The sequence below is a fragment of the Tetrao urogallus genome (assembly GCF_951394365.1).
Source record: "Tetrao urogallus genome assembly, chromosome: 1".
NCBI classification, from domain to species: Eukaryota; Metazoa; Chordata; class Aves; order Galliformes; family Phasianidae; genus Tetrao; species Tetrao urogallus.
In genome coordinates, this window is record NC_136813.1 from 181055169 (window position 1) to 181082027 (window position 26859).

Below are 26859 nucleotides of genomic sequence, written 5' to 3' on the forward strand. Positions count from 1 at the left end.
CAGGACTGGCTGCGTGCAGGCTGGGGCTGGCAACTGGAGAAGAGTTCAGTGAGCCCCTTAGAGTGCACAGATGGTGTGTGCGAGGGGGAATCAGCTCATGCTGCACATGTTGGTTTGTCCCAACAAGTGGAGGTTTCCACCAGCCTTATCCACATCTTCATGTTTCATTAATAGCAGAGCAGTCTCAGCTCACGCTGATTGATATGGACACACACGCACTCTCTTCTGTACACAGATGCTGTCTTAACAACAAAGACATCCAAAAAATGGATATGTTGACATTTGGACTAGATGACCTTAGTGTCATTTCCACCCTTTATGATTCTATGAAAAGGAGAACTTTTATTTCCTTATTGTTTATTGGATCTTTCTGAGAAGCCTTTTGACCTTCCTTCTGCATTTTCTTCTCTTGGACAGAAAACTTTCTGACTTTGTTGTTAATTTCAAAATCTCCACACATTTGCTCATTCCACCCTGTGTTGGATTCCCAGTTGCCACATGGGCCATCCCTGGAGGTAATTTCAGAGGCAGGAGATAAACAGAAAAAGTCGTTGTTCCTCTTATTCTGTATGTTTTGGGCACCACAGTAGAAAAAAGATGTAAAACTATTAGGGAATGTCTAAAGGAGGGCTAAAAAGATGGTGAGGGGTCTAAACGGGAAAAAAGGAGAGGCTGAGGTCCCTGGGTGTGCTGGGACCTGAGCAGAGGAGCTGAGGGGAAGGCTGATGGAGGCTGCAGCTCCTCACAGGGAGCGGAGGGGCAGCGCTGAGCTCTGCTCTGTGTGACAGCGACTGGGCCCGAGGGAACGGCATGGAGCTGCGTCAGGGGAGGGGCGGGAAAAGGGGCGCGGGAAAGGCTCTGCACCAGGGGGCGGTGGGCACGGCCCCGAGTTGCCAGAGTTCAAGGAGTGTTTGGACAATGCTCTGAGACACAGGGCTTGAATTCTGGGTGTTCCTGTGTGGAGCCGGGAGCTAGACTCAATGACTGGACTCAAACTTACGGCTTCCTTCCAACTCAGAATGTTCTGTGACTCCAGGATTCTATGACTGTGGTCCACAGACTTCAGGCCACCACAGCTACCCTGGCTGGGTTGGTTGTTCTTTCGCCTCTAGCATACACTGCCTTCTGCTGGCCATTTTAATCCCTCCCCCTCTGAAGCTTTTTCTCTTCTGATCCAGGCTTTTAGAGCAAGCATGCTAATTCCAGCCTCTCGCACTAATGTTGACATAAATAATTGCATCTTACTTGCCAGATCTCCCTGGCAGTTCCCACTGAATATGGCCAGCACAGCTGACTTTATTTTTTTGTACCTCGGGGAAGAAACAGTTGGTAAAAGTGGGGGGAGGGGGGGGGAAGAGGGGGCAGAGTCAAAACCGTAGTTTTAGAATGCACACATCAAACTTGTGCTCTTTAATCAGTGTGGTTTTTTATCAAATGGAAGCCGAAGTGCTCAATCCTTGGAGGCATTCAGTGGCTCTGGGCAGCTTAATCTGTTGGTTGAAAATCCTGCCTGTGGCATGGGATTGGAGCTAGATTAGTTTTAAGGTCCTTTCCAGCCTAAACCATTCTGTGATTCTACGATTCTATAAGCTTGTTTTCCGCAATCCTGTTGAAAACCTGTCTGAACTGTCTATCATGAAATGGGGTAGTTTACTGCAGGAAATCTACATTCCCAATGCCTCCTGAAGACCTCTGCTGGTACTTTCCCCTCTGAGGGAATGATGCTGCCAGTCCCTGTAAGAGCAGAGGGAAGATGAAAGTGGATGTGAACATCTTTAGACTTGCTTCTCCCAAACTGCCCGAGGGCTTGAACAATTTCTATAATTGCACAGGGGACAAAATTATGTCACTTAGGGTGCGTACATGGGAGCTGGCAGTGCTGCATATGAACAGAGATTTCAGACTTGTTAGTACGGTGGTCCTCCCCATTCTCCTTCACAGGTGACATAGACTATATATAAGTCAAGTGTGGATTCAGAAGATCATGTTTCTTTTCTCCTTTTTGGTGACAGTCTGAAAGTCTTTGTTACTGCCTGTTTTCACCTTGAGGAAGTGAAGTTCATTACAGAATTCCTAGAGACAAAGCATGGAATTGGTGATGTCTTGAAGTGATAGCAAGCCTCTTAGCCAGATAGAGCCTTCCTCTGCTCAGAGTCCTTTTGTCCTCTCTCAGCAGTTTATCTTCTCTGGCTGCTGTTAAAAACACATTTTCCCTTCTCTCTTACATAGCCCCAAGCAGACAGATTCATCTAGGCTAATGGAGGCGTGAAGTTAATGTATAGAGGAATCTTATTACCTCTAAGTTGTTTTTCTTTCAAAGCACTCACTTACCATGTCAGGATGTTCCTTTTCCCATCCTTTTTTCTTTTATTATTCACCCCCTGGGAAAGACTGGTTCATAGCAAGGAGTTGCCTTGGGGCACAAGAAGCATGCATGCTGCCTTTCCGCTGTGCTTGGTTGGTCAGTTGGCCATATGCTAGAAGTAGTTACCATAGAGTGACAGCAGGACTACAGGTGGTTAGGAGTAAAACCAATTAATATTTAGCAAGTGCTTTCATCTACGTGGTATTTAACTACACTGAGGACTGTACAGAAACTTTTGAAAAACAGAAGTCAGTTATAGGCATCTATGTCAAGAAAACAAGCCCCTGTAATTAATTGTTGAAATAAATTTATTTCTCTGCTAGAGCTGTTTTAGATGTTGCCAATGTTATTTTTATTATAGTTCCCATAAACCTTGTGTTGCTTTAGACCTGAGAGTCCGTCTGGGGATCAATATGGTTTTGGGTATGTTACACATTTTTTAAAGATAAATGTACAAATTCATGATCCCTTTCTGTTAAGCTACCCATCGGGGAGGAACTCTGGTCTACCTTGTGCTGGTGAGACCTCGGTTGGAGAGTGTCTGCATGTAAAGTCCTTTGTACACGAGAGGTATGGACCCATTGCAGCACTTCCAGAGGAGGGCCACAAAAATGATCCAAGGGATGGAACATCTCTGTTATGAGGACAGTTTGAGAGAACGGGGGCAGTTCAGCCTGGATAAGAGAAGGCTTGGGGAAGACCTCAGCGCAGCCTTTCGGTATCTAATGATGAGGGAGAGGGGGCAGTAAGAAAGAAAGGGAGAGTCTCTTTAAAAGGTTTGGTTGTGATAGGAAAGGGGGAAATTGCTTCAAACTAACAGATTTAGACTGGATATAAGGAAACAGTTTTTACAATAAGGGTGGTGAGGCACTGGCACAGGTTGCCCAGAGAGGTGGTGGATGCCCCATCCCTGGATACATCTAAGATCAGGCTGGACAGGGCTCTGAGCAACCTGTTCGAGCTGTAGGTGTACTTGTTCATTGCAGGGGAGTTGGTCTAGATGACCTTTAACAGTCCCTGCAAATGATTTTATGATTTTATTATCACTAACAGTGGCAATTCAATGCAGGAAAGGTACATCTTGCGCTCCATTCTGAAAGTATTTTAGTTGCTGCATAATTGCACCTCATTACTGGCATATGCTCCATGTGTAATGCATAAATAGAGGGAAAAGGAAGAAGTTAGCACTGGAAAAAAGACAGAAGCATTGCCCTTTGTAATTCTCTGAAACTGCTCTGGCTCTGGTGCAGAACTCATGCATATTCCATTGCAAAAGTGGAGCTACCGGGAGTATGTGCTGCAGGAACTGGTGCCTGTCCTGAAAAGTATTGCTGACCTTGGGCACAGGTTGCTCCTGCTATGAAGCAGCAATAATTGGCTCCTGTCAGCTATCAAACAGGGGATAATGGACACATCAAAATTTAGACCATACTGGCTGCTGACTCTGTGTTTGAAATCCTAAAATAGTTCCATAATGAGCGTGGTAGGGATCAAAACTTTATATTATGAACATGATCCCAGCTCTGTGCCCAAAATAATATCATTACCTGGTGAGGCTCCTCTCCAGATTCTCCTATGCCTCTGAAAAGTCCAAGCTGCAGAAAAAACAACATGCACAGAGAAGGGAGTAGCCTGAGTGCCCTAAAAGTATCAGTGGCCATAATATTTCTTTACTGGACATAGGAGTACAGGAAACTAGAATTTTCCTAATTAAGCAAGATACAAATTAAATCCCAATGGAGTTTTCATTTACTCCCGTTAGGTAGCTTGCAGATGAGTTTTACCTTGAGGATCCACTGTATCTGAAAAACGTAATATTAGATGTATTTTATTGCTCTACGCTGTCAGTGTAGCTGGCACAATAGCTGAGGGAAAAACTATGTATGTTGAGTTTCCTCTGCAGACCAAGATGTTATGCTCTTTCCTGACAGTTTCATAAGCAAGCCAGGTGTGATCCATTAGAAGTGGCACACAGTTGCCTGAACAATCATTCTCATAAGGTTGCTTTCAGTATCTTACTGTTGGACTGAGACTGTTTCAAGGGACAATCTGTTAATTATTTCCATTACTGAGATGGAAAGGGTGAAGAACATGTAGGAAGAGTGTGTATGAAAGAACTTTGGCTGCAAGAAATTGGAAATCAGAGTCAATTGATAAATACTGAAATGTTTTGAAATCAGCAAGATGAAATTAAGTTGTAACATCACAGTTAGGAATGAGAGATGAATTAAGCAATTGGAAATAAAGAATAGCTAGTGCTGTTAGCGTAGCACTGTAAGAGAAGAGCATATCAAATTGCACTGGATCTCTGGCCGATTAGAAGAAAACAAAATTATGCATCTTTCTTCAAGGTACATTAACTGGCCTGCTAGCTGTGAATTGTTAATTGGAAATATTTATTCTTTAGACAAAACTGATAGTGCCTCTAGTACAGAAACTGTGCAGCTGCAGGTGTATCACTTCCTCAGAGATGGAGATAGAAAGAGAAGGACAGGCAAAGACCAAGAAGGTGGGGTGTTGTTCAGAAACTGAACAGTCAGAGGATGGGCAGTGCAGGTTCTCCTTATTTGGACAAGTTTTCCTTGTTTTCAGAAAGGATTTCTGGGAACCATTCAATGTCTACCTTTATACCCAGCATGTAACAGTATTGCTATAGCTCACTGGATCATGTGAATATTAATTTTCCAGGACTGTAACTCTGCAAACATTTCTTCTTTTCTGCTCTGAGGCAGAGATGCTTTCTCAGGCAAAGCGATAAGCTAAGTTCTGTGATGTGCCTGCTCTTACTCATGTCTCTCACTGAATGCCTGTGTGAATTTTTCTTTTGCTATATACAGAAAAAGTCCCATGAATTGTTCTACAAGTTTAAAAACAAAGGGTGAAGAAAGAAGAGCACAGGCAGAAAGTAGAATTGGACTTCTGATTTAATTATTCATGCATATGCATATATAGATGTGTATGCTACATTATTTATTGTTGTCTTTTTTTTATGTCCACAGGGCTACAGCTACTCATAGGGGCCAAGTTATATTCAAGGATGCCTTAGCACAACAACTGTGTGAGCAGGGAGGTAAGAGCAGCCATTATTTTAAAAATATCTGGTAAATGTGGTTTTCCATTGTACTTGCATGCCAGTGTTACTCATCACAAAAGGAATTTGAGAAAATTATAGTCAGGACCTTCCCTGTATTCTCAAAACCAACTCTCTCTGTGGTTACACATCTCTGATTATTGATCTGGGAAATCCAGAATTCTGTCCTGTCTGAATATTGAAGAACATGAAGTACATCTTATTGCTTTATACCATTAAATTCAGCTTATAACAACTGTCTTTGGTTTACTCTCAGCACCACAAGCTCAGTATTAATGATAGCTGCGTTAGCAACAAGAAAAGAATGCAGCCTGTCTACAGCAAAAGCTTCATTTACCACCCTGCTCACGAGCAGCTTTGTGAAGAACCTTCCTTCCCTTTTTGTGAAAGGAGGCCATCATATTTTTGCCCTTCACCAACAACTTTTGATCATTTTTAAAGCGAAACAAAATGTTTGACTTACGCTGAAAATCTGAAAATCTAATTGCGCAGCTTATCATATATAGGCTTTTGATGAATAACCTCAAAATAAGTGTCCTGTTGAGAGTTGTTGCCTACCAGCGATGCATGGCTTTGAATGTGCTTCATTAAAGCAGTGGGAAGTACGGAAGGTATCCATCACTTCTGGTGACTACTTCCATAATATCCATGGATAGGAGAGAAAGGAATATCTGTGCTGTGTGATTTCTATGATACAGTTTGCAGAATTTCAGGGATATTTCCACATGAAGAGAGACATGGGCCAAATCAGTCTAAAATAAACATTTCAATATTACAAATTTGTTGTCATTTAAACAAACAAGTAAAATTAAAATACATACTTTTGGGCCTACTTAGTATTTCTTTTTCATATGAGCTTAGGAATATCTGTGCCGTAGTTTTGTAGCAGGAAATTGTTGGACATTATTGAGAAGGATTTATTGAGGTGTGAATGAAGTATGAATCATACCTCTGTGACAGTGAGGGCAAAACATTTCAGTTTTCAGTTCCAGCGTGTGTTTTCAGTATTTTAATATTTCAATGGGAAACAGGGGAATTCAGAGAGGTGACTGAAGATACCAGCTAACAAGCTCAGAAGTTAGAATTAAATATATTTTGAATAAATTACAGCAGTGTGACACAGGTGTTGGCAATCAGAAGGGAGTGTGATAATGATCTGGATGGAAGGTGATTGGACACAGCAGGTATCAGTGTTTTACTGTGTGGAAGGAAAAATCTATGGTGAAATTACAAAAATGTCTTTGGTATTCAGAACAGGAGATAAATTGTACAGGTGTCACGTTTTGTGGCTGGTATAAGGAGATTTGAGAAAAGGAGTACTGTCAGGAATGCCATTTGGGATGTGTTAAGGAGAATGGTGAGGATATGTCACATGGGCTTCTTGCTGGATAGACATGAGAGTGAAAAAATTGATACAGTTATTAGCATAAAATTGTAAAAAGTCTCATACGGAAGTGAATTTCTCTGTTGTTGCTGCATAACAAGCCCAGTGCCAAAGGCAGAGCCTGCAGTGGTCAGAACAGGAAAGGAAAGGACACGTAAGTATGAGACATATTGAGGGAAGAGTGAGAGGGAGCCGGAGCACTGACAGTTATCAGCACAATGAAAGCTATAGGCAAGCAAGACAAGAGGAAACATATAACCACCAGTATCAGAGCTGGTAGTGTGGTCAAGGAGAATATGGGCAAAGCAACAGGATTCCCCCTGACAGAAGAAAATACCTTGATAAGCAGAGAGTAGCGAGTAGAAATCAATCAGTACAGGTTTTGGCAGTCCTTGTTTCTGAGATGCTATACAAGAAGACTTTGCTAGCAGAGCTGGCAATGTACACTGTAATTCTTTCCCTCTGCTGTTTTACACTTCCCCAATTTCAGAGCATAACTCAACCTTAAATCAACAATTTGACAATACTTGTGTGGATTAGAACAATAACTCCTGATGATACTACATGCAGTCTCAGAGCACTCAGGGACTCCACAGCATAAAGAGAAAATGGGATTTGTTTATTGGCTGTATGCAGGGAACGGAAGACAATGAACTGTGCCAAACCTGGGCTTCACTGTGGCTATGCCTCTGCCTTCTCCACTACACAAACACAGAGAATCATGTCCAGCACCATATCCCTCAAGAGGCCTCCAGCTTCCCCATCTTGTTGTCATCTCCCAAATCCTCAACAACTTCTGTGGTTTTTTTTTCCGTAACGTTCCCACCAATTTTCTTTACTTTGTTCAAAGAGTACTAAATAACTGTGGGTTTGTATTCTCCAAAATGTTTGAAAATACGGTGGTAACTCCGCCACCATCAGGTTTGTCTTAATCAAGGGTCATCCCGAGGTGCAGTTTTATAAGCAGCCCACAGTCTATGGCAGCCATGAATAAGTTAATTCCTTTGAAATTCCAGCATGCCAGCTTCTCAGAGCTTTGGACAGATTTCTGTCCAGCTGTCAGTTTTCCTGACTCATCTGGTCAAAAGCTCTGTTGCCTGTTGTCCTGTCCAGCACCAGGCGTCCCTCTGCCCTTTTTTATTTCCTAAGCAGACAGTGTGCATTGCATTGGTCTTCCTTATCAGTGAGAACCATTGACCAGTTGACCAGTGAGAACTATTACAACACTAATTACACTATTAACATTGATTTTCCATTTTAAAGAAAAGATGCTTTCTTTGAAGCAAACCTCACTTTAACTCCATGCAGACAATCACAGTCTCAGCAACACTAATAATATAAAGGATTATTTCAGAAAGAATTAGTGTGTTTATTTAGAAGTGAAGATAAAAATGCAAAACAGCAAGAAAGATTGACGGAAGTGGGGTTTTAAGGTCTGTTTCTGGCTCTAAGCATTACTTAACTGAAAGGCTGAAGTGAAAAATGTGCCACATAAAACCAAAGGGAAACTTTATAGATTTATTACAGAACATTTTTGTAATAATTATTCACCAGAGGTGATATCAGCCTTCGTAATAACTAGTATAAAGGATATACATGAAGACATGAAACAAGCACAGAATCTCAGAAATCATGATTGCTGTGGCTGTCTACCCTTAGATGTGCATTAGTAAATCCTAATAGAATTAATGGGATTTGTGCAGTGAAAAGGAAGTGTATTTCTTATTTGGAAGTGAATTAGAGGATGATAAAGGGTAGTGTTAAGGAATGGCAATGCCAAACCAACAGCCCTATGTATAATGTAAATGGAGTAAGGAAAGATGCCACAGGGAAAGACACAATCACTTGAAAAGCTGTGTGTTCAGCGTACAATAAATATTTGAAGAAGCTAGAGAGATCTTTGAGAACTGATGTGTGCTTTAAAGTTTATATAAATCTTGAAGAAGATATTAAAGAGAAAAGGAAACATAAAAGCAGACAAGAAAACAAAAAAATTTACAAGCCAAAACAGAAAATGTAGATGTGTTATAAATTCTGGCAAGGAAAAGTAAGAGTGTTAATGACTGATGATAGTTATCATCATTTTGATACTGTTAATAGTATCTTTAACAATATATTTAACTTGTTATCTAATAGCAAAATGAGCAAAAAACAAGGTAACCTTACAGATTGGTAAGGTAAACTAGTACAGATTTATTCCTATTTATTCTTGTCTTGGGTGGAATAAAAATCTTACACTAAAAAAACACTAGTGTAATTAAAATGGAGCTGGCTAAAGATGAGACCTGGCTGCACTGCGCTGTGGAACTTGGGAGACCATCAGCTCTGTATGAGAACAGCAGTGGTGTTGGAGAAAGAGCTCATGGTGCAGGGATGGAGGCAGTTGGCACCCCGACTGGTGTGAAAGGGCTAAGGGACTGTTGTCCCAGGTCCCTATGTACCTTTGGGCTAGTAGTACAGTTCTTTGGCATAAAGACCGTGCTGGGAGATTTGTGAGCATGTTACAGAATCATATCATAGAATGTCAGCTTGTCATTTAGTTCTGCCTGAGTGGAGGAGAATCAGAACCATAAAACTTATAAGATGGAAATGAAGAAGGGCATTGTTACTCCCTTCTAGTGCAGAAACACTTCTTTCAGCAAAATTCCCAGAATTGTATACAGTCTCGTATTCAACACCGCTAATGGTAGGAGTGATATTCCTTTTGTAAGAAACCACTGCCTGCTCTGAGAGATGAATCCATGTGAAAGTAAATGATGAGAACTGGCCCAGGTTCCCTTTGATTTGATAGCTTCTGCCTGAATGTTTGCAGATCTTTTAGGCATGTTTTGTACCTTGTAAATATGGATTGAAGAACACTTTGAAAAACAAATATGGAACAGATTGCAGGGTCTCCGGCCTGACCAGAGTAGTACTTTACAGAAGAATGAAGTTCAAGGCTGACATATTGCTCCTTGGCTTATGTGTCAGCAAGAATGATTCAGCCCTCGGGCAACATGCTGACTCTCTCTAGAGGAATGCTCAGCCTCACTTCCAACAGCAACTTTGCTTACCAGTGGAGAGAAAGTATTGGCAAGATTCTAAACAAAAATATTTGGGTTTGGTGTTTTTTTTTCATCTTCATCTGGCTGCTAATGAGGAGATTCGATTTTTCCATAATCTGCAAAATATAATACACCTTTCTGCACCTTTCATTTATGATGAATTGCTGAGTGACGTCTAATGGCTGCTGCTTGTTGAACTTGGTGTTTGATGCTTTTCTGGGACATTTGTGTTTCTGAAATTAGCTTTATATTGAAAATAATAAAGTCCAAAATTAAAAAAAAAAAAAAAAAAGTATTTAATTCGAAGGAGTTTTAGGAATGTTTTTGGAATATCTTCTTAAGCTATATTTCCTACCTATCCCTGTACACTTGGTTGACCACACAGGTCTATGGAATATGTGCGTCAATGGTACAAACTGATGTAACTGGAACATATGTTTAATTTCTAATATGTTAGCTCTTCTTTTCAGGTTGAATATTCATTTTGCTTAATCATTAGCCATTATCATATTTCATTATTTTCGTTCTGATTTTTCCATTAGCATCAGGCTCAGCAATGAATCTTGTTTCCCTCCATATATACAGCCCCTCTAGAGTGAGCTGACATTTCCTTGCAACTTCTTTCTTATTTTCCTCCCCTGTAGTTCAGCCATACTAGGACATACTTTTGTATTATTTTAATTGTTGTTAACCTTTCATTAGCCTTACTTCATCCACAGAAAATGTTAACCTTTTACTCCAAAAGATGCCTTCATTCTCCCTCATTTTATGGACACAGAGCCCCACAATGACCCTATTGACTTTTGAATTCCCCAATACTTTGAGTTTCTCACGCTTCCAGTTTGACTGTGGCCTTTCTCTCTCTGAATCACTTTGTATTGTATACTGTATTGTATACTTTTTTTTCTATGCTTTCCTTACCAAAAAGATTGCCTCGCCTTACAAGGCAAGCATCCTACATTTCCTTACATTTTCTCGTATTGTATTTGTTCATGCTTCTTAGACTGTGAGCTCTATCGAGCTCAGTTTCCTTTCTTTACCCAGTACAATTCACCTCTTGTAAAGCTCAGTACATACCTTGGGTACTGGTTTAAAATCTAATAATAAATTCTTTTACTTTAAAATTTCTTAAAGGGAACAAATTCTCATTCAAGCTAATATACATTGTTAAGCCACACAAGTACTGTTTCTAAATTTCAGACCACTCAATCATGTGTCACTATCTAAGTGAATCATGGTTTAAAATGTATACTACGATAGCATTTTTTCCTCTCTCAGTCTGAAGTACTGTAGTTTTTTCTTTTAATTTTGATCTTTGCAGTGCTTGGTTACTCTGCACTGTGTAATAGTTTTTTAGCTTTCTCATTTTATGCAAGGAAATTCTGTTTTACTTCAGCCATATTGTATGGCCCACTGTACAATCTGCACTGTTTAAAAATAAGTAGTTCTGTGAGTGGATGAAAAAAGACAGAAGAAAATACTTCTAATTTTCTGTGATGTTTTAAATTTATAATATTTTGAGGACCTTAACTACAACACTTGAGGATTAACACAGTGGTGTTTTGCAATGAAATGTAAAATGTAATACAGGAACTATTCTTAGGGAGATTAAAGTCTAGGATCATCACTCATTAAGTGGTAACTTCACAGTCTTTTGTTATATTCAGCTCTAGAAATTGAATTACAAATTAGATGGAGGAATACCTGAGGCAAAAATGCTTGGGCTTCTGAGATCCTATGGAGACTTGGGGAACAAAATCAACCTCCTCCTCATAAAGTCTTTATTTGTAAGAACAGCCTTTTGTCGAACACCAAGTGTTTGCTTAACTGCACATGCAGTTTTTTAAATGAGTGGTTAGTAGTAATGTTACGTATGTTCACAATTCCCTTCATTTCAGTCTATTGGTAAGCAGTTTTGTTTTGCTGTATACAATGCACATAATTGAAAAGGCCTTTTAGGAAAAATCAAATGCTGTATAAATGGCTAGTTATAATTTTTAAAATAATGCTGAAAGCAAAGAAATTTGTAAATATAAAAAATGCAAGTTTGTCCTGTGCTTGTACATTTTGGCTGAATAATGAAATTTTGTGTAAATTCAGAAAGTACCATTAGTGATAGCGTGCACCCGAGGCTCGATTGCCTTCTGCACAAAGCTTCCAAAGAGCAATACCAAGCAACCTGAGATGAATGAGAATTTAGTCTTTCATTTAATTTTGAGGTCTGAATTGCTTTTGTTGGAGAGGAACGTCTCTTTCAATTGAGTTTCTCTCGCAGGCTAATGAAATTTGCTCAGCCAGCTAACAAGTCTGTCCGTGACCTGGCCTGACGTGACCATTCTTCTCGTAGAAGAGCACCAGCAGCAGCTCTCAGCCATGCCTGTCCTTACAGATCTCCCCTTGTGATGACCCAGAACTAATGAAAAGGGTTAATACAGAGCATCAGAGACAGAGGTCTTATTTTAGGCTTAACCGCTAGCAACATCAAGACTATTTCAAATCTCACACCACAGTGTATTTCCTTTTTTGCAGGCAAAAAAAAAAAAAAAACAACAAACAGAGCAGCTGCATTGTTCTACCTAGGAAACAATTCCACTAATCCAAGTTAATCCATTTTTTCTATGCAAAGAGTTTCTAAGTCTTCTAAGAAGTATATACATGCCTCCGTGGAGAAGAACAATGCTGCCTTTTCCTGGGCAGTATCCACCAGCATTACCATGGAGGCAGTGCTAAGATCTAGCTTGCAGTTGGTGTCCAATTGCTCCAGCTTGTATAAAGTCGTGAAGAGAAGTCTGGGCCACTGCTATTCATAATCAGCATTTCTGCTCAGGAAGACAAGTTGGCTGCTTCTCACACCTTTATGTGAATCATTTTCTTGTGTAAAAATACAGTGTGTTAGAATCATAAAATCACAGAATCTTTGAGGCCTTTAAGATCCTTAAGCTCATCTAATCCAGCCATCACCTGACACTACAAGTCCACTACTAAAACACGTCCCTTAGCACCACATCCACACATCTCTTAAATTCCTCCAGAGGTAGTGACTTCATCACCTCCCTGGGCAGCCTTTTCTAATGCTGATCTGCTCTTCCCATGTAGAAATTCTTCCCACCATCTAAACTTCCTCTGGTGCAACTTGAGGCCATTTCCTTGTGTCCTGTTAGATGCAAAAGAAAAAAAACCATTTCATATTTCTTTCCTATCTGCAATTTCTTTACAACATAAGTCCCTTAAGAATGTCCTTGCTCTCTGCTGCAGTGAAGCTTTCAGTGGCCACGTTGCACTGTCTGGTTACTTGATGGTGTAAAAGATGGCAGTCTCCTGTTGTAAGTCAGCTGAGGCAAAGCCGCCTGCCTGAGCTAAACCCAGACTGCTTGCCATCCTTTTCTGATCTGCAGATACCTCGCTTGTTTCTTGCTCCATCCTCTTAATCACCATCATTCCCATGGAATATTGCAATTTCATTACAAAATGTCGTGCCTCTAAGCAAATCAAATGCTTAGGGAGAAAATAGGAAGATAAAAAATGAAATTTCTGAGTTTTTTCTTGGATGACGATGTGTGAGGGCCCTACACAGCTTGCTGCATTCATTTCTAATTTTTTTCTAAATTTTTAAAAATTGATCAGTTGCTGTGACAAAAATTGCAGTATTTCAGTAATTTTTTTGCCATATAATAAAGAAATCAGGACTATAATATGATTTAGGTCAATGCTCAACAAGAAACTCAGAATCATCTTTTTTCTTTTACTTGTGTTCTGTTTTCTGAAGTACAACACACGGCTAGAAATATAGCCACTTTTATTAGGTACTGAGAGGCAAACAAGATAGCTGCTTCCCATGAGCTCACTGATATGGACTTTTTGAATGACATGTAACATATTTGGGATTTAAGACTGGATGAAGTCGTCGATGTAGTAGCTGCTATGCAGTATCTACCATTCTGTTCTACCTGTCCTGAATTCTTTGTTTATATATATATTTATGTTCTGTTTTCATTTGTGTAACTTTACACCAAGATTCCTGTTTCAAAGTGTTAGGAAATGGCTTCTCAATCAAGTTTAGTCCTTTCAAATGCACATACCCATATATAGTGAGTCATTAATTTATTCTACTATTTTGTGAAAGGATCTACTAAGGAATTAGTTCAGCAGTGCACACAAAAATGTGCTCAAAAATAAGTGTTTGATTCAGTGATATGCTGAGATACTCCCTTTTTTGTTGCACTAGGGTGCAACAAAACAAAGTAGGGTTTTTCCTTGCAGCAGTGTGCCTAGTAAAATGTAGTATTGAGCAGAATAAATGGTCAAAGTATGGATTTTTTTTTTGCCTCTCCTAGACTTTATTTCTTTTATTCAACTTAATTTCCACTCCCCTAGTAAATTATTAACTTACTGAATCTTACTCTGAGCTGTTTCTAATATTTCATAATCCTTGACTACAAGTAATCTTTCTTCCCTTGCTGCACAAGTTTATATATTTCATTTATTATTGGTGCTTATTTTAACCAGAGAATATTTATTTATTTTTAGCTCCTGTTGTATTTGTATAACTCTCAATGTGTCATATTTTTCATAATTAAAGTGTCTGAAGAGTTGACTTAGTAGAATTGCTAGAATTTTTTTTATGCCAAACTGATCTTTAATGCTGCAGTTAAGCACTGATCACAGCAGATATTCATGCACTGTGTGTCTTTGTTCTCCACAGCTCCAACAGAAGCTCCATTACATCCTCACCTAGGTAGGTGATTTGTCATTCTTACTACCAAAACTCAGGAACACTAACTTTGTTACAATAAACAATCCATAAGGTCACATGAAACTAGCTCTGGGGAATTCAAATAAAAATGAAACTCATATAAAATGAATTGAATTATGTCTAACTCTGATTAGTTGTTTTTTCACTGTGATTTTTATTGTTGTTTATTTATTGCCTTTGAGCCTTTGCAGTGTGAGTACATCACGCTGCAGAGATTTTTTGCTCTGTGTTAGAGCATCCATTTGAATAAGGACAAATAACCTCCACTGTGGGAGAACGCTGTCACACCAGCACTGGGTTACTGGGAAGGTTTTGTCCCTGTGCACCTCCAAGGTGCACCCAGCAACAGGGCAGTGCCACAGAGCACTAACTTGTACTCATCAACAGCTGAGCTTTGGTCATTGGTCACTGCAAGTTGGTCATTGCAGATGAGATTCCAGCACCTTTGTTCAGTCTGAATAGAAGGTGATAGTCACTTAATTCATTTCATGCAATCATTTGTAGAAAAAGTGTCTGTTTAATACAAGTACTGGAACAAGTTTCAGGGTTTGGATGTTTTGGCCATTACATATAAATGAAACAGTAAACTTAGGGCAAAAGCTGAATTCCGAAGCTTGCAGGTTAATGGTTGGAAACACTTGTGTAATCTCACTCACAGCTTAGGCATCTTGAATGAATCTGCCTTTACTTCCACCTCCACTGACTGCAGCAGAAAAATCCCGATGAACTCATGGCTTTTTGCTTATGAGTTACCCAAGTGGACCTCCTGACTTTTAGAAACAGAGTACTCTCATGAGGACCTCTCATCTCCCCTTGTGCCAGTGCTTCCAAATTCTGGATTTGAAAGTTGTTTTTTTTTTCTGAACTTTCAGAAGAAATAACAGATGTTAAAACATTAAGCATGTATTTGTCAGAACTGGAAAACAAGAGGTGATTACACTGGATTTTTGCATATGACACTTTCTTTTGTTCTAGCTGAAATGCACAGTGACAGCATTATCCTACGAGATGACTTTGACTCGTACCATCAGCAAGAGTTGAATCCTAGCATGTGGTGAGTTTCAGACTTTTTACACACATCTTAGTAAATTAAGACAGTCCGGTTATTACAGAGTATTATTTTAATTCCCAGATACCTCAGCTCACATTTTTTAACCTTATGTATGTCTTTGCTCCTTAAAGATCTAAATATACTAGCTTGTTAATTTCTTGATTAATGATTGAGTGAGAAATTCTTAAGTCCATTGAAGTGAGCAGGAAATTCTTATTCAGTTCAAATTTTGAATTAATCCAAAAATACAAGGAGTAGAGCAAAACTCCATGAATGATTTTGTGTGAAAATGTTGATTTCTTCAAATCAAAGCGTTTAATGGAAAAGATGAATTTGAATGCTTAAATTTCTTTGTTTTGATTATTTTTTCATTTCCTGTTGATGTAATACGTATTCCTGGTGAAACTAACTATAGTCAAACTCATTTTAAACTGAGATAAAATACTTCCAAAACATTAAAAGTAGAAAATCAACTCGAGTTGAAATTTATTTCAGTTCATTTCAGTTCAATTCATTTCATAAATGTAACTAATTTAATTAATTTCATTCATACGAGACAGGGATATCTTAGTGAGTTACTTTATCTCTTTCAGGCAAAATGTGCTTTTAGCAGTTACTGCATTTGTTATTTAGGAATACATTTGTTCTTTTAAATCTAATTTAGTTTTCCTTTTTATTAAGGTCTCTCACAGTTTCCTATATGTGCAGGTCTTTTGCATTTCACCATCTCATATAAAAAAATTATGGTTTATGAAATGCTACAGATATTTTTCTTTTGCATATATTTATTGTAACAGGTTTTAGTATGTGCCTACTATTTTCCCTCCTTTTGTTCCTTTTGTATTTTCTCTTTAAATGTTTTTCTGGACGGACACATTAAGGACCTGGAATGCTGTAATATAAAAAAAAAAAAAAACCAACTCTTTTTTTTTATGGGAATGAATAGATCAAGGACTCTTAATGGGTAACAGAATAGCTGCCAAGGTAGATAGCTTTAGCAGCAGCGTGTTAAATGGACTTGAGTGGAAGGAAATGAGAGGAGGCATTATTTCCCTGCAGATGTCTCATAACTCACAGAGAGCCTGTCTGTTGGGAGCCTCCATAATTTATTTATTCATTGCTCTCTTATCTTCAAATTCATCCTTGCTTTTCAGAAGTCTCAACAGAGAAATTTCAGTCTAAAAGAGGCCCTTGTGTCCTGCTCTTTTTGTCTCTGAGATTTGGATGTGGTCTCTATGGAATAACCTTGACCCACCTTGGCTGGTGGGTCAATGCATAGAGGAGTGTGCTTGGAGAGAGTCCTAAAACTCACTGCAGTCCTGCAATGGGTGCCTTGATATTCTTGTAATGACACCAGAAAGGCAATGTCTTCGGCAAGGCTCAATGGAAGTACAGCACAAATAAAACTATAATGAGGTGTCACGAGCTTTTCTGCATAAAGAATTTCTACAGTAGCTCTCCCTCCAGTGATGAGCTGCTTAGTGGCAGGAAGCTCACTCTCATTTGGTTGTCTTGTGGGAATTAAATCAGGGATTATTAGCAGTTTACACCATCCCCCCTAAAATTGCATTTTTCCCCTGGCAGCTGCTAAAATCCCATCTTTATCACAAACAATTGCAGTGAGTGCTGGAGCAGGATTTCCAGCCCCGCTCTGGCTCTGCTCCTCTGTGCTCTGAGCGCAAGAGCAGCTGCCTGCTGCACCAACCCTCCGGCAGCGCCTTGTCACCAGGGGCCAGTTAGACGAAGCCCCTCTAATAATTTCTGAAGCCATTATTTGTGTAAAGATGAAAAGAGAGACGTTAATATTTTCCTCTGGCCTTTTCTTCCCAGATCCTATGCAACACTGGCTTGGTGTGATTAGCATTGTCACAGCTCCTGTACCACTCTCTGCACACACAACTCCAGCAAGATGTGTACAGTTCAAGTGCACGAGCAGGGCCTTTTGTAGCTTATGTGTGTGCCTAATTCTGAGTCCCAGCAGAGCTAGAGTGCCACCCCACATCAAATAGCTATTTTGCACAGTGGCACTGTATGATTTTGAGAGTGTCTACTTGTTTTAATATAGATTTCTGAGCTTTGAAATGCATTACGAGACACATTCTACCTAAGAGCCATTTGTTCCTTCAGAGGCTCAGGAAATGAGAGGGAAAACCTTGGGTGTTTCTGGAGGTGTGAGGTGAAAAGAGAAGAAGGGATGGGATAGGGCTCTTTGTAATCACAAAAATCAACATCTGGAAATGGGTTCCTGATAAAAATCAGTTTGGTAACAGAGAGAAAACAGGAAAAATTGAAGTGGGAAAGAAAGAGGAAAGGAAGAGGCAGCAGGCAAGGAAACATCAAGTGAAGGAGGAAACAGGGAGGGCTTCTGTATTGGAAATGCAAGAACTGAAGCATCTTTTCTTTCATTTACTTGGGACTCAGCCACCACAGAGATTTCCATATGGGGTGTGTCCTACTGAGTTTCCTACTTCTGTCTTCCAGCAAGCAGTACTGTCAGAATGTGACTATTTCTAAAGTTGCCAAACTTTAGAAGCATAAAAACTTGTTTATTTAAGCAAAGATTTCCTCACTCTTCTAATCACATTTGCCGTGTACTTTACAAAGATCTCACTTCGTTCTGAAATAATATGACTCTTGGATTCATGAATACCCAATGCATTTCATGTCTAACATGTATTCGGTGTGTAAGCTAGTTAAATGACTCCTACTCTGTTGTCAGCACACCACATGCTAAGCAGTTCACAGCTGGCTTGCAGAAAACCGTAACTTGTATTGCATTTTTCAGTGAAAAGTCTAATAGCACAACTGCTTCATGGTCTATCTGCTGTAAGCTGGCAGGAGTGTGTTAGTTCAGAAAGCCCAGAAACCATGGAAGTAGTAGATTTCCTCAGTAGATAAAGGAAAGTTGCATCATGTAAATTTAAATACAGGAAGCCCTTGCACTGGGAAACCTGCTCTCTGGTCTTTAGGGGAGATAAGGCTTCGTAAAACTTTTCTGAAGGCAGAACTGCATGTTTCTGGAAATGTAATTTGCTTTTATGATGTCCTAGTTGATATATTAGAGGAATACTTTGTAGTAGCGGCAGAGAAAGAAGATTTTGGGCATTTTCTAAACATGTGGTCTGTGTCTTGGAATATAAAAGGCCAAATGATATTTGGATGAGAAAAGAATGAAGGACCAATATGTGAAAAATAATCTAGTTCATTGGATACATGCTTCTATGATCATCTTGCCTCTATATAACCTCATAACAGAGAAGAGTAAAAAATGATGCTATATAACAACTAAAACAGTTCAAACAAGAACAAATCTAGAAGAAGATATCTTTACACTGAATGAATTAATCTTGAGACAAAGAGAGGGGGAAAGCAGATGCATAAATTAATAGTGGTTCTGGCAATTCTATGCTTTAACAACAGGGATGTAGATAACAAGGAATTCAGCACATCTGAAAAAGAAAAACTACATGAAAGCTGTTGCTGGCTAAACTCTCTCAATTTAGTACCATGTTTCATCTCAAAGCCCATCGACACTCCAAACAGCAATCACTTAGAAAAGATAAACTCCTCAAAGACGATCTGAAGAAAAACTGAGCAAGTAAAATCAATCAGCAAGAAACAGACTCCATCACTTCTTCATAGCATATGAGAAATGAAGAGGTACAGTGATATATCCAGTGGCACAGAAATAGCAGAGCTTTGTGACAGGAGAGAAAGGTCCTAAAGTGATTTCCAAATTGCACTAAAACTGTGGGATTAAACTTCAGAAAGATTTATGTTTTAAAATCTCGTGGCTGTTTGAGATGTTTACCTTCTTTATAGTCCAAACATCACAAAAGACATCAGTCAATATACTGTCTACAAACTCAGATATTATAGAGGGAAACAAGATGACAAATAGTGATGAGGAAGCGGCAGATGTTTCCCCTTCAGCAAAGTGAAGAACAATAGCTGAGAGAGATGGGACTCTAGGCTGGGGATGAGAGTGATGGCAGTCTGCAGAGAAGACATCTAGATGAATATAACAAACATCAACAGTGCCAGTGAGAACCAGCTGTGAAGAGAAAGCTGAAGTGATTTTAATGTGCTAAGACTTTATACCAGGCGGGTGAGAAAGTAAAAAGCTGCACCTAGACAGAGCAATTAATACTGTCTCCTGGTCATATGAATGGAAAAGAAATTAACCTTACTGTCTGCACCAGAGAGGAGTAAATTGGGTCATTTCTAAACACATAATATGATGATGATGATGATCTGAGGAACACCAGATCAATTACCTTACTCTTCATACATTCTTGTCAAGCTGCTGGGCTATTTGCTGTCAGAAGTGATACATTTCAAAGAGAGCACAAAGGTTTGAAGAAGGATTACCAACATACAATTTCTAATGAGAGGAGTCATCCTAGAGAAGATGAGTGGTGATGAAAGAGCTGTGTTACATTTCTAGACCACATTACAGCAGTAGAATAAATTAACAGCTAAATCACTTAATATTTTTCTATATGATAAGGAAACAGTTGCATTATCACTTGGCTTAAGTAGTATGTCTTTTTATTAGGGCGTAAATATTCCCTATGTAGTATTTGTAGGTAAGGTTTTCCTGCCATGTATGTGTCTCTGCGTATATGGAGATTTCAGGCAGTTACTCTGCTATCAAACCCAAGAGCATAGGGGCACATAATATATATAATAAAATAATGATTATAAGCAGCCAGAATACTACAGAATTCCAGCTATTCTTATTCCTGTTCCCATGTTCTTCAGTTACCATTATTTAGATAATGAGAAAACATACACAATCTAAACCCTGTTTCCTTGCCTTCTCCTAAGGCATGCTTCAGTTCACTCACATGCTCTCTTCTTGAGCTATACTGAAAAATAAAATTATGGGCCAGCTGTGGCTTATGTAAGTAAATATTAATTCATTCAAATCAATAGAAACTACATTACTTTATTAGAGGATTCAGTTTTGCTACTTAAATCCAAAATACTAAATGCTATCAATGTGATTTGCTGAATGACGTTAGTTAAATATCCATACAAGTTAAAAATCAAGGATGTTTTAAATCTGACTTTATTCTGGGAACTGGAAATGAAATTTACTTTAATAAAATCTTAGAATAAGAGAGTGACTTATGAAGTGGGAAGAGGTCTTCATCTTTGATTTCTGTAATAGACTTGGGCACATTAGAGCCAACCCTGCATTGAGTTGACCCTGGATCAAGTGAATAAACCCAAAATAACAAGTGCAATCAATTTTTCACTACATCTGTGCATCTGAAAGTCTAACATCTATTCCTCAGCCCCAGCTCTCTGGGTAGATTTGACCCTTTGACAATGCTGCTGGACCACTCCCAGCAATGCAGTCAGAGATTTAAATTGTCCTAACTGTGCTCATGGTATGCTTATGGTTTTTAGACACTCAGGAATAGAAATATCCAGCTTCAAGATGCTTCCAGAAGGACTTGACAGAGGTTTGGCACGACACTTACCAATGAAAAGACAAACAAGCACCATAACTTAGGAAAAGAAGTGAAAAAGATCAAGGAAATTTGCGTAGGAATTAACTGTGATCATCGCTATGATCGTATTTATCAACAAGCCCCTATCTTGTTGAAATCTCTTCCTTTTCATCTGATTTCTGTCACCCAGAAATTAGCTGGAGAATGAGATCAAGCCTTCGCAAATTACTAAACTATGGGAATGTGTATTTTTGTGGCATACTGCATCAGAAAAGGTGGCCAAGCCAGAGGCATTTTGTGTGAGAGTAGCCAAAGAAGAAAAGGTCTAAGCATCCCTTACTGAAGTCCATTTCACTTTAGACTCTAAAAGTACCGGTCCCCAGAGCAAATGTTGTCTCTACATTTGATTTGCAACAACATGGATGGCAGACATTGAACACTCCAAGCTCTCCTGCGACAGTGCCACCTCCCTGCTTGGTTCTCACCTTCATTCTGCCCTTTAGAATAGATAACCCTGCACCTGGAGAGTTCAAGGTTTCAAAATCTGCAGTGTCCATTCCTGTTCCTGTTTGGAGGAGTACAACAGCCTTGTCAAGAGGAACTCAGTGAGATGCCTAAAGGCCAAGCTCTGTGCTAGGCCTTGGTCTCCATCCATGCTGCATGAGGGCAATAGAGGACTGAAGGCATACTAAGGCTGGTTTTCTCTCCAGACCAGAGTGTTTTATTCTGTTCATTTCTAGGAATGAGATTTCTGTCCCTGAGAGAAAGGTGGTAAAGCCAAAGCCATGCAGAAGTGATGCAGGAAAGCCGGAAAGTGATGTTTCAAGTTCTGCAAACTAGGATACCTCTGAATTACTTACTGTCCCTGTGATCTAAAGTGGCATCATAAAATCACTCAGTTGCTCTGGTTTGTTTCTCTGATGTGATCCTACCCATGTTTTGCAGTAAAGCGCAAGTACCTATCTACCTATCCACATGGTTCTTTATCAAGAGGCAGATTTAGCACCTCGGACTTAGAGGTGCTTGACCTTGTGTTAGTGAAACAGTGTGATTTGAGTGCCAAAATACAACAGTCTTATTTTACAGTCTTCATGCCTGATGCCATCTCCAGTGTGTGGTTTCTCGTTTCCATTTTGAACATGTTCTGTTCTTCCTGCAGGTCTGAATGCAGCAACTGTGAGATTGGAGAGCAGTGTGGTGTGATTATGCATGGCAGTGCCATCACTTTCTGTGAGCCATATGGTCCCCGAGAGCTGGTAAGTGCTTTGCAGGTTTGGTGTTCAGCAGACAGTCTCCTTAGCAAAGGTGATAATGCCATGGAAGAACACCACAGGAACATCCAAAATAATAGATGACTGATAACCAAAAATTGTTGCAATCTTTTGCATGGGAAAATCTCTTGATCCAGTGTATATTCATTTTTTAAAGTATCTGTAAAGACAGGTTGTGGATGTCTCTGTAAAGAGAAGTTGTGGATGCCCTGTCTCTGGAGGTGTTCAAGGCCAGGTTGGATGGAGCCCTGGGCAGCCTGGTCTAGTATTAAACGTGAAGGCTGGTGGCCCTGCATGTGCAGGGGGGTTGAAGATTCATGATCCTTGAGGTCCCATCCAACCCAGGCCATTCTGTGATTCTGTGAAAGGTGATGTAACAGAGCTTTGTTATCAAACTGTTGTCATCATCTTTTTATTTCCGACAGTGGAATAAAGACAAGGTTCATTTTTCTTCTTCTATTCTATTAGCTCCGTCCCCCTTTTTTTTTTCTTGTCGTTGTTGACAAATGTTAGTTTGGTTGTAAAGCATCACTTGCAAACAAGGCATTCTACAGATTTAAATGCAGCCTGGAGCAAGCACTTGCCAGACTAAGGAAAGTGTATGTAGCAAATTGAGTCATGATGAAGGTGACAGAATAATTTCACTGGGGTGTAGTTTGGCCATAAAATTGCTGAAAGAAACAACATGGTGCAACTTGCATTAACTTGGGATCATCTGGGTGGGGGAAATTAATTGAAAGATATATAACCAATGCCCACATGCTGCAGCTGACACCAGCAGTTAGCTGCAGTGATGTAGATAAAATGGGAAATTTTGAAAGAACTGAAAAATTACAAGAGCAGCTCAAAGCCTGTATAATTCAAAATTAATTTTCATGTTTTCAATAGTATTCTGAGTGGAGGGAGAGGGTAATGAGAGCTATTTGAAGAGGATAGATGGAAGAGGGCCATAAAACAGAAGTGGTTTTGGCCAAGAATCTTCTCCTTGTTTCAGACACTAACAATTCCTTTAATGGGATTAATTTTACATCTTGAAGTGAGATCAAAATTGCACAAATGCAATGAAGATGTTGCTGGTGACTCAAAGGCATAAACAGATTTAAAAGCAATTCATTTATTTTATGGGTAAGGGAGAGTTTCAGTCATTCCCTCCATAGCCAACTCCGGCAGGGAAGTCCTGACAGTGCTGCTAAATTGCCTCTCTGCTACTTTGAATTCTATCTGAACACGCTAAGCTTCATTAACTGCCTTGAGAGGAGATGCATTGTTTTATGCCTTGTACAGAAATGAAGTCACACCGCTAGGATGCTTTTTCCACATTTTCCTACTGATTTTAAATTCCAGTATTGCAGGTAGGTAAATTCCTGAAAAATAACTTACTTGCATTTAGCAAACCAAGGGTCCCAAGTAGTTTAAAATGTTGTTAATTAGATGTCTTCTTCCTGCTGATATGTAATTCAGCCTACCTTCATTAATCGCAAATTGACTTAGAAATCCAGCATTGGACTGTTCTCTTGTACTGCCACATGGCAAAATGGCACTGTCCTAGCATCAGGAACTTGGGAGAAAATATTATGATTCCTAAATAGTGTGATTAAATAATCAGCTGAAAAAATAATCATGCTTATAAACAGCTCTAAGCCTAATAATGGAAGTATAAGTATTATGGCAATGTTGCCGAAAAATCAAACGCTTATGAAGCGTTTAATACTTGGGGTGAGCACAGGACACTGCTCATACCACAGGTCTGACCTGGGTTCATTTTCAAATATGGACATATATTTTAATCCTAATTTTCTTTAAGATGACTTGATATTCATGTGTAACCATCTTTCAGCATCTAAACAATTTATCTCTTCCTGTCAACATTTTTAAAACCTTTTTTACTTCTCCAATCTTTATCTATTTTTGAATCCCATTCTTTAAATTGCTCTTGAAATCTGTTTCTGTTCATGGCTCCTTTTTCCACATTATTGCTTTAAAATACTAAGTGGAGTTGAATTTGCAAAATGTATTTTATCAACAACTGTGACAGCTACTGGTTTTCTTCCTTGACCTCCGTCTCCGCTCCTTACTGCCTGTAGCTGCCTGCTGCTGCTGGGAGAGGTTGTTTAATACCAACTGTCTGCGTCTGTTGGTGAGAATTTACCACTGGTAAAATCCTGCGAAGATATTTAGTGTGAGGGATGTTGCAGAGAAAAATAGCTACTAAAGACTCCCTGCCTGCTCAGAAAAAAAGTAATCTTCCTTTCTGCGGTATCTGAACTTACCAGTCCTTTACAAGACTCTTCAAAAGGTTTTTGGAAGATCAAATGTTGTCGTTTTGTTTTTTGTTTTCTAAAACATTACCTGAACAACTCTCAACATATTCTCTTTTATTTTTTTCTGAACATCTTCTGTGATAAATGATAACATTTAATTTCTTGGCAATATGAGCTACTGAACATTGATAAAGGGTTTCATTTTGAAATTAGAACTTGCACAACATAACATAATTAATTGAATGTAAGCTAATATAATAGGTACTCGTAACTCAAGTCAGAAAGCACTTTATTACTTGGCATGATAAAAGCGATACGTAATATTGAATCAATCCTGACAGAATGAACATAAACTGGGACAATTGCAATTTTAAAAGAGCTGATATAAATGCAACCTCCTTGGTTTTGCTTAAAGGCTATAATTGCCTTTTAGAAATATTCCAAGGAGAGAAAAATTGTATTTTCTGCAAATATAATGTACAGATAATGGGAAATTTTCAAACAGTTTTGAAAATTGCTATTTCAGATTATTGTGATGGTTTGAGAATGTCTCACCAAATCTGTTCACAGATCATTAACAGCTGTGATTAATTACTTAAATTTTCATTCATCTCCTAAAGAACTTGTAGCTTTATTATCAGCTAATCTTTAGTGCATTTCAGTAAAGATCCCATTTGTTAACACTTATAAGAAAATTTCCTCTGCATTCAGTGTGAGTGTAGGAAAAAAAAAAGACATCAAAAAGTCATGCCAAAACAAGCCATTTCATGGACCCTTCTCTTCTCATTGTGGAGGAAGGAAAACAAAGATCTCTCTGATGTTCTTTGTCATTTAGTGAAAAGCTGCTTGGATAGTGCAGTCATGCCTCATGCTCACCTACACCCCCTGGAACCCAGGACCAGGTCTCCATCTATTATAAATTCACAAATACCTTAACTTGGTTCAGCAGTGGACAAAACTGAATCTCTTTTGCTCTTGTGCACCATTTCCTGGAGGCAGAGATGCTATTCATACAAGCACTGGTGGGCTGCATAGTAAACCATGCTATCTGTAAATGAGTCCAGGTCAAAACTAACTTACAAAGGAAGAAGACCATTTGCCTGACTGAAATCAGCTTCTCAAGCTAATTTACCTCTTACTATCTAAATGCTGATGTTAATAATGGAAGAGAATGGTGAAAGCTGTCCCGTCACCCAGGAATTTGTTAATCATATAGATGTGAATATACATACAAATTCTGATTATACATTGGCAAAGATATGGATATTTTTCTGAAAGTCACCAAAGACAGAAGGGCAGAAACAGGGAGCTGAGAGATAGCATTAGTTCTGCATCACTGGAGTCCTAAGTAACAGTCAGAAAACATCTGCATTTTGGATTAGCTTTTGTTCATTGTCATGCAGCTGTGTGCAGGGAAATAAGGGAGTTCAGACATGAGAGATTTCTCTCCAATTTTAATATATATCTACACAGTAGATAATTAAAGTGAACAGGAATTCCTGATAATGGAAGAATCTGTGCTTTTGCCATGTGACTTGGGGAAATTATACAGAAAATGTGCTTTTTGCCATTCAGAAATGCTGACAACGTTGCCTTTGTAATAATGCCATAGTAGGATCTTCCAAGTAATTAGCTCTACTCTTTAATTGAGTGCTGTTTTTTTTAGGAAAATGACAGTTTGTCTGTGAGCTCCATTTTTTATCTATATTTTGCAGTTCAACAATTTTATTATGATTGTGGCTGATCTTATCTTCTATTCAGTTTCCTCTCCATCACTCAGAGTATTCAAGTCCTTCAGGTAATCTACTTGTAGCCACCTTCATGCAGGTCCCCAGCTTGGCACTGGCGGCCAAAGCAAAGAGCTCTGCTAGCCCCAGACCTTGCTTCAGGAGTTGAGTTTGCTCTGAAGTTTGGCTTCTCTTTAGCCATACCCACATTATGATGATCTGAATGAGTGAGGATCACAGATTTCCTAATGGAAGAGTCCATCGCTACTCTAATGGGAAATAACATGAAATTTTGGTCCGTGGGTTCTGACATGCAAGGACAACTCCAAGGTCTTCAGATCCAAGCTTCAGGCACCACTGGCAATAAATATCAGATGAATTTACTTAGGGCATTTGCTGTCATTGTTCTTCTAATTAAATGACATTTTTAAGATTGCATAAACTTACTGT

At 39.1% G+C, this 26859-nt stretch overlaps 1 protein-coding gene across 1 annotated transcript in view; it reads left to right on the top strand.

The window, feature by feature from the left end:
- Nucleotides 1–26859, top strand: part of RELN (reelin) — a gene marked incomplete at both ends in the record, with an annotated part of 268207 nt that overhangs the window by 103234 nt on the left and 138114 nt on the right. Inside the window, 4 exons of the mRNA XM_079534561.1 lie at nucleotides 5365–5435; nucleotides 14587–14619; nucleotides 15613–15691; nucleotides 22310–22406. Coding sequence (XP_079390687.1) covers nucleotides 5365–5435; nucleotides 14587–14619; nucleotides 15613–15691; nucleotides 22310–22406 — 280 coding nt within the window. The remainder of the gene's footprint in view (nucleotides 1–5364; nucleotides 5436–14586; nucleotides 14620–15612; nucleotides 15692–22309; nucleotides 22407–26859) is intronic.